The following is an 11467-nucleotide window of genomic DNA, read 5'->3' on the forward strand; positions in this document are numbered from 1 at the left end:
GGCCTCCGCGTCTACTCTCCCCAGTATTGTCGAGGAAGGTTGTAGCCACACGCATAAAGTGTGTTTGTTAAAGCTATATGGTTCAGCTTTGTGTGCCTTTTGCAAACCCAAGATCTTAGAAAATGAGCCAAAAAGGGAAGCCATCCAACGTTGGAACTGGTTCACAAAATCAAGATGACGGATAGATGGTGGCAAAGTTACCGTTACTTACTCAAATCTGGTAAGATCTTTATCCTAAAATAAAGATGTGCAATGATGTATCTATACTTAACCGAGAGTGAAATTCGCATTTGTACTGTTTATTATCTTTACCAGAATCAATACAGATTGCGAAAAAAGCTTGCAAAGATTGAGAAAAGAGAGGCAGATGAAACTGCCGCTTTAGGAAATACTCTGCAAATGCTCTGGAGCAGATCCAGGGGTGCATCGGTCGAACCCCCCTAAATTTTCGGAAAGACTTCCATATATCCCCATACATTAATCATGCATTTATTTCATAATGACTAAATGTAAAGACTTCTTGCAGACACTCCTGAAGTGGTTCCGGCTACCACATCCGGAGCATTTCTGTCCCCAAGCAGGACACTTATCTTTCTGTAGTATGGTTAGAAAATAGTGTGCAAATGGTCTGGAGTGGATCCAGGGGTGGTTTGGGTGCTTTGGTGACTCAAATTGTGTCAGAATGAATAGTTTTTTAAAGGAGTGTAGGCTATGAATATTTTGATAGCAGTGATATTGATTTGAAACAAGTCTATTACAGCACCTAGGCTTCCAAGGCATTTGATGCAAATCTGTTAACTTAGTCACCTACTATTCTGAAGATAGCTAAAAGTCATATTGATAATTATATAAAGTGGATAAAGCCTAATATCAACCTTCAGGATAACAAAAATACAATTGCCAATTAATAAATGTTAAAAAGACAGCATAAAAAGTTTGTGTTAATTATTGACAAGGAATATTACACTTGTCATTTAACAATATTAAACAAGGGAGTCCTAATGAACATGTTTGAGTTCAAAATTCACTGAATCTCGTTATTTATTTTTATTTTATGACAAAAAACTCTCAGAGCTGAAGCTACAGTTGCAAAATGGAAAGAAGAAGTGAATGTATTAAAGGTATGGTTAAAGATTTCTTAACTTTGGTGCTTTACACTAGCTAGTGATGGCAATTCACATTGTTTATACATAATTATTAACTGCTATCACATATTTTTCCCTGGTATTAATTTTTTTCATGATATTTTTTCATGATATTTTTTCATGGTATTTTTTCACTCAGTATTTCCTTGAATGAGTGCCCATGTACTACGAAGTGTCCTCCTCTGAATAAATGCCCACCCCCTAGACCATAATGTCAAACAACCACCCCCCCCTAAAATAAGCCCCCCTCCTCTTTTCACTTTTTTAGGGATGCAATGAAAACCTGTTTCTATTACCACTTATTTATAGCTATTTAAGTTTCAACTACAGCTGAATCAGTACAGCAGAATAATAAGCTCCCCCTTCAATTGAGCACCCTTCTCCATTAAATGCATCACCTTTCAGCTAAAACTTTTAAATAAATGCTAAGCAGTTATTTGAGGAAATGCAGTTATAAATGTAAGCTATCACAAGAGCACTAGTAATTACATGTCTTTTAGGCTCATGAAATTTTTTTTTGGTCTTTGGAACACCCCACTTGTGCTTGGTTATTCCAAATTGTACTTAAAATAAAGGAATAAACCATTTCAATTATTGATTTGGAATCATGAAAAGTTTTCTCTGTCATTTTTTAACATTTGCAACTTTCTGTTACCCAATATCATTGCCAATTACCCAAAACACCATGTTACCTTGAATATAGTCTTTAAAAATGTAAGAATGCACTGAAAAGAGCCAACGTCTGCATGGTCAGCAGTCAGATATGGGTCAAAATCTCTAAGGGTTAGACTATGTTTGATTTACCTTAACATAAAGTTTACAATAACTTTTCTGTTATCCTTTGTCAGACAGAGTCTGTTCCCATAGCAACATAGAACCAGCTGCTAGATGCCAATCATTAGAGAATGACAGCTGTCAAAGATAAATAGGAACCTGCTGCTGATCAAATGAACATAGCAGCAAAAGATGCCAAGCAAGCAGTAAGGTGTGGGCTTATCTTGTACAATGAAGCTTGTCTGCTGGTGACAAGACATTACTTGCTTTCAATCTTGATGTAAGATGTCTGTTTATTTTGTATAATCAAGCTTGTATAGTTGTGGCAAAATATTACTTGTTTTCAATCTTGATGTCAGGGCCCTTTGTTTTTGAACAGGTCTTGGTAATGAATCCTTTTGTCATAAATTTATTCCACAACACCTTTCTCAGTATTAATTAATTATATTTGTGAGTTAATAATCATCATTTTCTTTATCAAATTATGTCTTTCTTATTCACCTAGTTGTATTCAGGTTTGTAATGTTGGTGGCAGGAGTTAAAATACTTCCATTTAAACACATTCTGTATTCATCAAGCTGTACATTTGAAATAGTAGATAAAAATGTCCTCATGTTTAAAGAGGGATTAGTGTTGTTAAAAATTCATACTGACATGAAATTTTACCAAGTTGTTCCTTTTCATATTTGTTTAAAACAACTGCAATATTTAACTCTGTTAGCATATTTAAAACCATACATAAAGTGCTAACATTTCTGTTCAGAGAAAGAACAGTCTATCTCTATAAACTTGTAGTGTAGAGCAGTGTGTAATTTATCTTTCAGTGAATCATGTCTGCTAATTTGTTTGCTTTTAGGCAACTGCTTACTGGACTGGATACACTGCAGTTCATATCACAACAGCTTGAGGCTATTGATAGAATGACAGATGTTCATGTGTATTCACAGAAGAGTTAACCTTTTGCAACCTAACATCGATATCCATATTTTCCATTCTCTTTTCCATGCATTTCTTTGAGAATGACAATGAGAACTTGTTTTAAAATCAAAGTTTCCTAGGTTGGCAATCGTTTCCTTTATTCCCATGATTTTAATGAATGATTCAGCATAGTCATTTTTCAGGTTTTGGTTTTAAGGGTTAATATAGAGTGGTATACAATGAATGGTGATGGCTTGATACCTTACTGTTGTTACAAGGATCAGAATTGTCCAGAAAGTTCGTGAAGGTCAATGTCACGCAATCTGTTGTTTTGAGAATTTTCTAGAACTGTGACTCATCAGTTTAAGAATAGAATCTACTGTAATAGTTATAAATAGTTACTATTGTAATGGTTATAAATAGTTACTTTTGGAAACTTCTAGACTCTCTTCGGATGCTTATATAAGCAGCTCGTTAGTCAGGTTGTGGTGGTGATTTGGGACTTCGTTCCCTGTTTGTGATATACAAGTGATATTGTGTGACAAGTGACAAGTGAAGGGATTTTCCCGTTCGGATGTGATATTGACATTCTGCTGTCAAGTCCAGAGTTGTTTACCGTCGAGTGCGATACGTCGAAGGAAGTCTTCAGGAGATTTCACCAGAGAGAAGGACAGTACTTTGCTTGTGGTCAGATAAATACATAGTTGATCTTAGTTGAATTGTTCCAAGAGTAGTCGCTAGCTCGTGTTAGTTTATCTCCCGTTGTTTACAGTTGAATAAATTGTGTTTCGTGGAAATAGCGAGGTTATTATCTTTCTGCCGGTAATCAGTTACCGTAACACTGTTACCACCTAACACATGGCATTAGCCCTGCTCAGAATAGAGGTTTCTCCTTTTTATGAGTGGACTATTTTTAACAAATGATCAGTCTCAGTTAAAAAACAGATTTGATTCAAAATCCATGAGCTTCCAGCTAAGAAGAAAATTAACCAAGAAACTGCTTACCTCCTATGTTAACACTCTGCTTGTTTCCCGAAGAGAAAATTTTTTTGTATTTAGTGGAAAATATTTTGAATACTTACAGCTGTAGCTTTTAATAATAAATCTTACTGAAAATGAAAAATATAACTTATTTTTTCTTTGGATGATCCTACAGGTTTGTTTAAAAAAGAAAACTGGTTTGCAACACTCAGTGGATTTTATAAATATCAGATTCAAGAAACAAAATATATTTGCTAATGGTTGATAATGTAAATAATTCAGAAAATCAATATTCTGGTAAATGAAGTTTTACTGAAGTAAATGGAAAATTCTTGTTGTATATGTAGTAATTAGAAGATGCAGGCATTCTTGTGAAAGAGGTTGGTAAAGAAATGTCTTCATACCTCTTAACACATTTTTACCCCTATTGATGCATTGATAGCCATGAAAATATAGGCAATCTGTTCTAAAGAAACATCTTACTGATGCTAAAAAACAAATTAAAAAAATCTCCATGCCTCTTCTCTTTGATAATTTTGTCTTTAAATATGTTGACTGTTTTGTAAAGAGATATGTACAGCAGTAAATGCATGAATAGAGTTTGTGTTTTATCCTTTTGAGCCGATAAACATACAAAGCAGTCCTAGGAGAGTAAAAATCATACAGGGAGGAATAATACTGAAATGAGATCAAAATTTACACATTAGTAAAATTCAATTTAAATTTAACCACTCTAACCTTGCCACAGCTTTTAGATTCATGTTGGCCTATTTTTGTATACAATGGATTTGACTTGTTTTGCTGTTTGTATCCTGACTTTCACGATGATGCTTTTCTTGAACAAGAAGCATCTAACAACTAATCAAAAACAAATGTACCATAGCTGATCCACTTCCTTCTTGTCACCTTTCTGATTTTCAGAATATTGTATTGGAAGGAGAAATTACCCATCGATGATTTGTGGGAGTGAAAGGGTTAATATTCTGAGGAGAAAATGAAGCTAAATTAATCTATGATGTCCAGCTTCAAAGAACACACCTGATTCTATGCTGTGACATACTTTTGGATCAGATTGAAAGATTATTAGGATAAAGATGTTTGAACACAGAAATTGCAATCACTTCCTTCTTCAGTCAAATTCTATAGAGAGTTTAGTATTTTTACAAAAATTTGGAAAGTTACATTTAAATTCTAAAGTCCTGTAAAAATCATGAAGATGGAATAAAGGTGTTTAAAAAAATTAGAAGAAATCTCGAGGATTATGTTTTTCCAAAGCCACAATAAGTGGAAATCTTTGTGAGGCCCCGCTGCCTCCACTTCCCATTTTTTTGTCTTAGGGACTCATCTCTTTTCTTTGATTTTTCAGTTATTTAATTTGTGTGTGCTGAGGTCGATTGGTCTCATAAACCTTGGTTTAAAAGATTTAAATAGGTTTTCTCAAAGTGGCCAGGAACCTACTGAAGGGATTTTTGATTTAAAATAGAGAAATGGTTTTTTTAAGAGGGGCTTCATACCCTCACCTTGAGACAGTTTCTCTGGTAAATTTATAAATTTGATTGATTTTGAAAAGGCCATACCCATCTCCCATAGCTTCCAAGCTGTGTCTAAATATCAGGGCTAAATATATCACAACACAAAGTTTAAATCACTTAACAATATTTATTGAACAATGATAAATGTGGGACTGGTTCCATTTACAAGTACTGGCAGGTTAAACTTTAGCTCTGATAAAGTCTGATGCATCATCTTCTGATTTTGCAGTAAAGCTAATTGTTATTTTATTATATAATACAAGTGACACACTATAAATGCGTAAAAAAATGACAATATTTACAACAAAAGTAGAAACCTCCAAAAAACTGTTGCAATTACTACTACCACTACCCTACAAAAAAAGCCTTTTGTCTTTCAATGCGAGATACTGATTTACAATCTCGTTATATATTTTTTCTTAGTTTTTGCAACGCGAGTGAAACAACTTCAACCGGTTCGCTTCAATAAAAAAAAAAAAGGGTTGAAAAGAAAATCTTGGTATTGTACAATGTAATCTCTACCGTATTAACTCATCTGATCCGCTTATAATTTTCAAAAGAACTTTAATAACTTCAACAGAAAAGTACTCCTCGCAACAAACAGAAGTGATCAAAACATACACGAGCATGCAATGAATTTAGGATCGAAACTAACCAATCATGAAAGGTCCGAGACTTGTCTGTTCTCTCTGCCGTAAGCTTTGTGTTTTTACTTTAATGTTATTGGTTCATTTCTCAAAAAAAACAAGATTGACATCCTTTGCTGTCAATAAACATGTTCATTGGTTCATTTTTTTTATCATTTCGATCCTGTTCTTGCTGGTGGTAGCGTTTTCTCAGCTTACATAGTTTGCTTCCATTTATGCTTTGAGTTGTTGGGCCGTAATTTGTCACTGAGCTGGTTACCTCACAGTTATTTGAATAGTAAGTGGCTGACGTAATTTTTTTTACAATTTACAATTGGAATTGCTGAGGCTTAAAAATAGAGCTGACACTTAGACTGACTATTGCTCGCTAAATTTAATGCTTGTTCACCTGCTTCTGTGATGTTATTGCTGTAGAGGTTTAACGTGCGTAGCTGACAGTCGTTGTTTGTAATGGCATTAGCCAAGTGCTGTGCTCCTGTGTCTGTGATTTTATTGTCTGTGAGGTTTAACGTGTGTAGCTGACAGTTGTTGTTTGTAATGGCATTAGCCAAGTGCTGTGCTCCTGTGTCTGTGATGTTATTGTCTGTGAGGTTTAACGTGTGTAGCTGACAGTTGTTGTTTGTAATGGCATTAGCCAAGTGCTGTGCTCCTGTGTCTGTGATGTTATTGTATATGAGGTTTAACGTGTGTAGCTGACAGTTGTTGTTTGTAATGGCATTAGCCAAGTGCTGTGCTCCTGTGGCTGTGATGTTATTGCCTCTGAGGTTTAACGTGTGTAGCTGACAGTTGTTGTTTGTAATGGCATTAGCCAAGTGCTGTGCTCCTGTGTCTGTGATGTTATTGTATATGAGGTTTAACGTGTGTAGCTGACAGTTGTTGTTTGTAATGGCATTAGCCAAGTGCTGTGCTCCTGTGGCTGTGATGTTATTGCCTCTGAGGTTTAACGTGTGTAGCTGACAGTTGTTGTTTGTAATGGCATTAGCCAAGTGCTGTGCTCCTGTGTCTGTGATGTTATTGTATATGAGGTTTAACGTGTGTAGCTGACAGTTGTTGTTTGTAATGGCATTAGCCAAGTGCTGTGCTCCTGTGGCTGTGATGTTATTGCCTCTGAGGTTTAACGTGTGTAGCTGACAGTTGTTGTTTGTAATGGCATTAGCCAAGTGCTGTGCTCCTGTGGCTGTTATGTTATTCCATCTGAGGTCTAACGTGTGTAGCTGACAGTTGTTGTTTGTAATGGCATTAGCCAAGTGCTGTGCTCCTGTGGCTGTTATGTTATTGTATTTGAGGTTTAACGTGCGTAGCTGACAGTTGTTGTTTGTAATGGCATTAGCCAAGTGCTGTGCTCCTGTGGCTGTGATGTTATTGTCCTCGAGGTTTAACGTGCGTAGCTGACAGTTGTTGCTTGTGATGGCGTCAGCTAAATACTTTGCTCCTTCATCTTTCAGTTGATTTCTTGTGAGGTTTAACCAGCTCAGTTGAGAATTCCTACATTTTAACAATTTACAAATCTCAAAGCCTCCTAATGGCCCCGTGTTATTTTCTCTCAAATCTATATGTGAAATTCCTCGCACATTCTCCATTACATTTACTAACGAAGAACAATAGTCTAGACGCCAGTGCTAGTAACAGAACTATACTTTATTCGTTACGCCATCCAACATGGCGGACTACAACAACGTGCTCTCACAATCATACGGGAAACCGCTGACCAACATCTCCCCCCGTTGAAAAAAAAGAAAAGAAAAAAAATAAATAAATAACATGTCTTAAAAAACGCTACAGAGTGTTCATAGGCAATGTTTGAGAAGGCCTAGTCTGTGACATAGTCTTTCAGTCTTTCTGGGGGTTTGATTATTCTCCCAGATCTCGTCTGCTTCAACGGCGTAGAGGAACCTGCTATGGGTTCTGCTTCTCTCAGGGAGGTTTCTGGTACTGCATCTGCTGCTGGGTTCGGGTGTTCGTGGGTCTTCTGTTCGCCCTGCGGATTGACTTCGGCGTGTGTGATAGGATGTGGAGCAGGGGTGGAGTTAGCTGTCGCATCTACTGTGGCTCGGTTGACTACTATCTGAGGTTGGAGAATAGGTGGTGGTGGTGCGGCGGGTTTCAGTTGGACTCTGTTCCTGCGGATCGTGGTACCATGAGAGGTACGAATAGTATAGGACCGTCCGTTGTCTTCCTTGATGACTTCCCCATAGATCCATGGTTTGTCGCGATGGCGGGGAGGTGGCTTGGCATAGGCGTAGCTGCCAACTTTGACTGGTTGGTGCTCCACTCCGGCTGACTTGTCATAGTATGCTTTGCTGTCATGCCTTTTCTTAAGGATGTCTTCTTTTACGATGCTAAAGTTGATCATGGCAGGTGCCAACAGATGATCCGTGGTAGGCAGGGTGGTGGCAGTGCGTCGCAGAAACATACGCTGAGCAGGTGAGTATGCGTGTCCTTGAGGTGGAGTGTTTCTGTACAGAAGTAGAGCAGTGTGGAAATCATCTGCTTTCTTTAACATGGACTCTGCAACTTTAACGGCAGCTTCTGCTCTGCCGTTGCCCTTGGGGTGGTACGGGGAGGAAGTGGTGTGCTTGAAACCATATTCCACAGAGAACTTCCTGTACTGGTCGCTTATAAACTGTGGACCGTTATCGGTGTGGCAGATTGCTGGGACGCCATATCGGGCAAAGTGGGCTTTTGTTTTCTCGATGACCGTGGAGGATAGGGTATCTCCCAGCTTGTCTACCTCAATCCAGTCCGAGAAGTGACACACAGTTACTAGGTAACTTTGGTTGTGGAGGTCACAGATATCTTGGCTGACTATCTGCCAGGGCCTTGTAGGTATCGGTAGAGATTTCATCGGTTCTTTTGGTGCGGTCGTACCGTATTGGGCACAGGTGCCACAAGCGTCACACATGTCTTGTATTGATTTTCTCATCCCTGGCCAAAAGAGAACCTCTCGGGCCATGCGTATGTTCGATTCTGCTCCAAAATGGTTGGCGTGGATTTTCCTAAGCATTTCTTTGTGCATAGACTGGGGTACCATGACTTGCGTGCCTTTGTATATTATGCTATTCTTCACTGATAGTTCGTCTCTGTAGTTCCAATAGGGACGTAGGGATTCAGAGAGGACTGATTTGTCTTCAGGCCATCCATGGACAATGACTTTGTATAGAGCTGCCAGTGTGACGTCTTTGCTTGTCTGTTCACGTAAGTGGTTCTCGGTGCTCTCTTCCAGCCTTGGGTTGCGGCGGTTCTGCTCGGACTCCAACTCCATTCGGAAGACGTCGAAGTGTGTTACTCTCGCCGATGTTGGCTGTGGAAGGGCTGCCCGAGATAGAGTGTCAGCCAGGTGGAGTGTCGCTCCTCTCTTGTATGTTAGTTGAAACCGATATCGTTGCAGTTTCATCAGCATCCTTTGCAGACGGGCTGGGGCTTTGTTCAATGGTTTCTTTAGTATGGTTTCGAGAGGCTGATGATCTGTGTGGACTACAATGTCAGCCTTGCCATATAACCACTGGTCAAACTTCTGAAAGCAGTTGCATATTGCCAGGCACTCCTTTTCGATCTGGGAGTAACGCTGTTCCGTGGTACTCATGCTGGAGGATGTGAAAGCGACGGGTTGCAGCTTACCATTGTCGTTGGGTTGTAAAAGTGAACCGCCCAGGGCATAATCACTGGCATCTGTTTGAAGTACAACTGGCTTGTGGAGATCATAGTAGGCTAAGACTGGGGCTGAGGAGATCAGTTGCTTCGCCTTAGTGAATGCGTTATCATGAGCGTTGGACCAGATGAAAGGTACAGCTTCCTGGGTGAGCATTCGTAGAGGTTGTATCACCGAGCTCAGGTTTGCACAGAAGGGTGACAGATAGTTGACCATGCCAATGAAGCGCAGGAGTGCTGCCTTGTTCTCTGGAGGCGGTAGCTGTGTTATTGCTGCTACCTTGTCAGGGTCAGGTTTCATTCCCTTATCTGAAATAATAGTGCCCATGAATTTGAGTTCCTTAAGCTTGAACTGAAGTTTGGCTGCATTGAGTCTGATGTTCTTTTGATGACAGCATTCCATCAGAGCAATGAATCTTCTGTCGTGGTCTTTTAGAGCTTCTTCATAGTCGTTTCCTTCTCCATATACTAGGATATCATCTGCAATACATATGATGCCTTCTAGGCCTTCTAGAGCGGTGGTCAACCTCATCTGGAACTCTTCAGGGGCGCTGGTAATACCAAAGGGTAGACGAAGCCATCTGTATCTGCCATATGTTGTGTGCATAGTGGTCATCCACGATGAGTCCTCATCGAGGGGAATGTGGAGAAAGCCTTCTTTGACGTCAACTAGGGAGAAGCATTTTGCTGCACTAAGCTTATGAAGTTGTTCATTTAGGGTAGGCATCTGGTGTTTTGGTCGGTGGATGGCCCTGTTAACTGTTTGACTTGGATCTATACACACTCTGAACTTCTTTGGTGTTTCTCGGATAAGTTCGTTGGAGCACCAGGCGGTTGGTTCGTTTACCTTGGCGATAACCCCTTGCTCGACGTAACGATCCAAGGCTTGTTTTTCACGCTCTCGCTTTGCTACTGGTATTCTGTGAACTGGCATCTGCACAGGTTGTATGCTCTCATCTATTTGAAAATGAACAGGTGGACCAAGCTCACCAAGGCCTTCGAAGGTGTTGGCGTACTGGTCAAGAATGTCCTCCTTACGTAACTGGCCCGGAGGTGGGAGCTGTCGGTTTGAGAGAACTTTGATTGGCTTTGATGGCGAAGGTGGAGGATTGCATGGGTTGGCTGTGGCCTCATGGAGTTGTCGAAGATGGTTGCAGGCCATATTCATCTTCGGGTCTGGAATTGATTCTACAGGCTGCGGTGCAAATTCCCAGGGACGGGTAGACTGGAGCCCTGGGGGTTTGCCGTGTTCAGCAATGCTGTTTTCTACCTCTGAGGATAGGAAATGGATTTCATCTGCAAGTACTTTGATAAGTCCCAATCTCTCACTGTCGCTCCCTGACAGAAGTGCTGGTTTGCATCCGATAGAAGAATCTGGTAGGACTTGAAACGTGAGTGTTTCATACCTGTGCTTTCTTTCACATACTAGATCCACCTGACCTTCAGGTTCCAACGGTTTGGAGTTTCCATAGGGGTATAGACGGTAGGGGGATCGTTTGAGTTCTGCATCTGGCAGAAGGGAGCGGAGAGTATTGATGGACATTGTGTTGCATGTTGCTGCAGTGTCTATTTGAAACTTGACTTGAGTGAATGCTGAGCCTGTCGCAGAAAGTGATAGGGTTGTGAAGTATCGCTTTGCTTGGCTGGAAGCGGCGATGCTGTGTACTTGGGCTTCCAAAGAATAGGTGAAACCACAATCATGATCAAAGGGTGTGTCATATGGTTGCTCCTCTGTGACGTATGTGTCGGTGTAGTGAAGATCTCGTGATTGGGTAGATGTGCCTGCACGTGGATCATGTCGCTGGCCACTCAGTCGTGAGTC

At 40.0% G+C, this 11467-nt stretch overlaps 2 protein-coding genes and 1 long non-coding RNA gene across 9 annotated transcripts in view; 1 reads left to right on the top strand and 2 right to left on the bottom strand.

The window, feature by feature from the left end:
* The window catches only part of LOC111347071 (uncharacterized), a 99688-nt gene extending 92251 nt beyond the window's left edge, over positions 1-7437 (top strand). Inside the window, exons 1-5 of one of the 7 annotated variants that reach the window (XR_015989016.1) lie at positions 80-220; positions 1073-1121; positions 1994-2130; positions 2776-6587; positions 7371-7437. This is a non-coding gene — a long non-coding RNA (uncharacterized LOC111347071). Of the gene's footprint in view, positions 1-79; positions 221-401; positions 1122-1993; positions 2200-2775; positions 7023-7370 lie in introns of those variants that run through there. The other 6 variants (XR_015989015.1, XR_015989008.1, XR_015989017.1 and 3 more) reach the window with 6 other exon arrangements.
* Positions 5458-11467, bottom strand: part of LOC148728177 (uncharacterized) — a 9623-nt gene continuing 3613 nt past the window's right edge. Inside the window, exon 2 of the mRNA XM_088725896.1 lies at positions 5458-7603. Within this exon, the coding sequence (XP_088582022.1) occupies positions 6327-7603 (1277 nt within the window). The 3' untranslated portion in view covers positions 5458-6326. The remainder of the gene's footprint in view (positions 7604-11467) is intronic.
* LOC148728178 (uncharacterized) overlaps positions 7615-11467 on the bottom strand; it is a 4879-nt gene continuing 1026 nt past the window's right edge. Inside the window, exon 1 of the mRNA XM_088725868.1 lies at positions 7615-11467. This exon is cut by the window's right edge and continues 1026 nt beyond it. Coding sequence (XP_088581994.1) covers positions 7808-11467 — 3660 coding nt within the window. The 3' untranslated portion in view covers positions 7615-7807.

This window comes from Stylophora pistillata, chromosome 6, assembly GCF_964205215.1.
Source record: "Stylophora pistillata chromosome 6, jaStyPist1.2, whole genome shotgun sequence".
NCBI lineage: Eukaryota > Metazoa > Cnidaria > Anthozoa > Scleractinia > Pocilloporidae > Stylophora > Stylophora pistillata.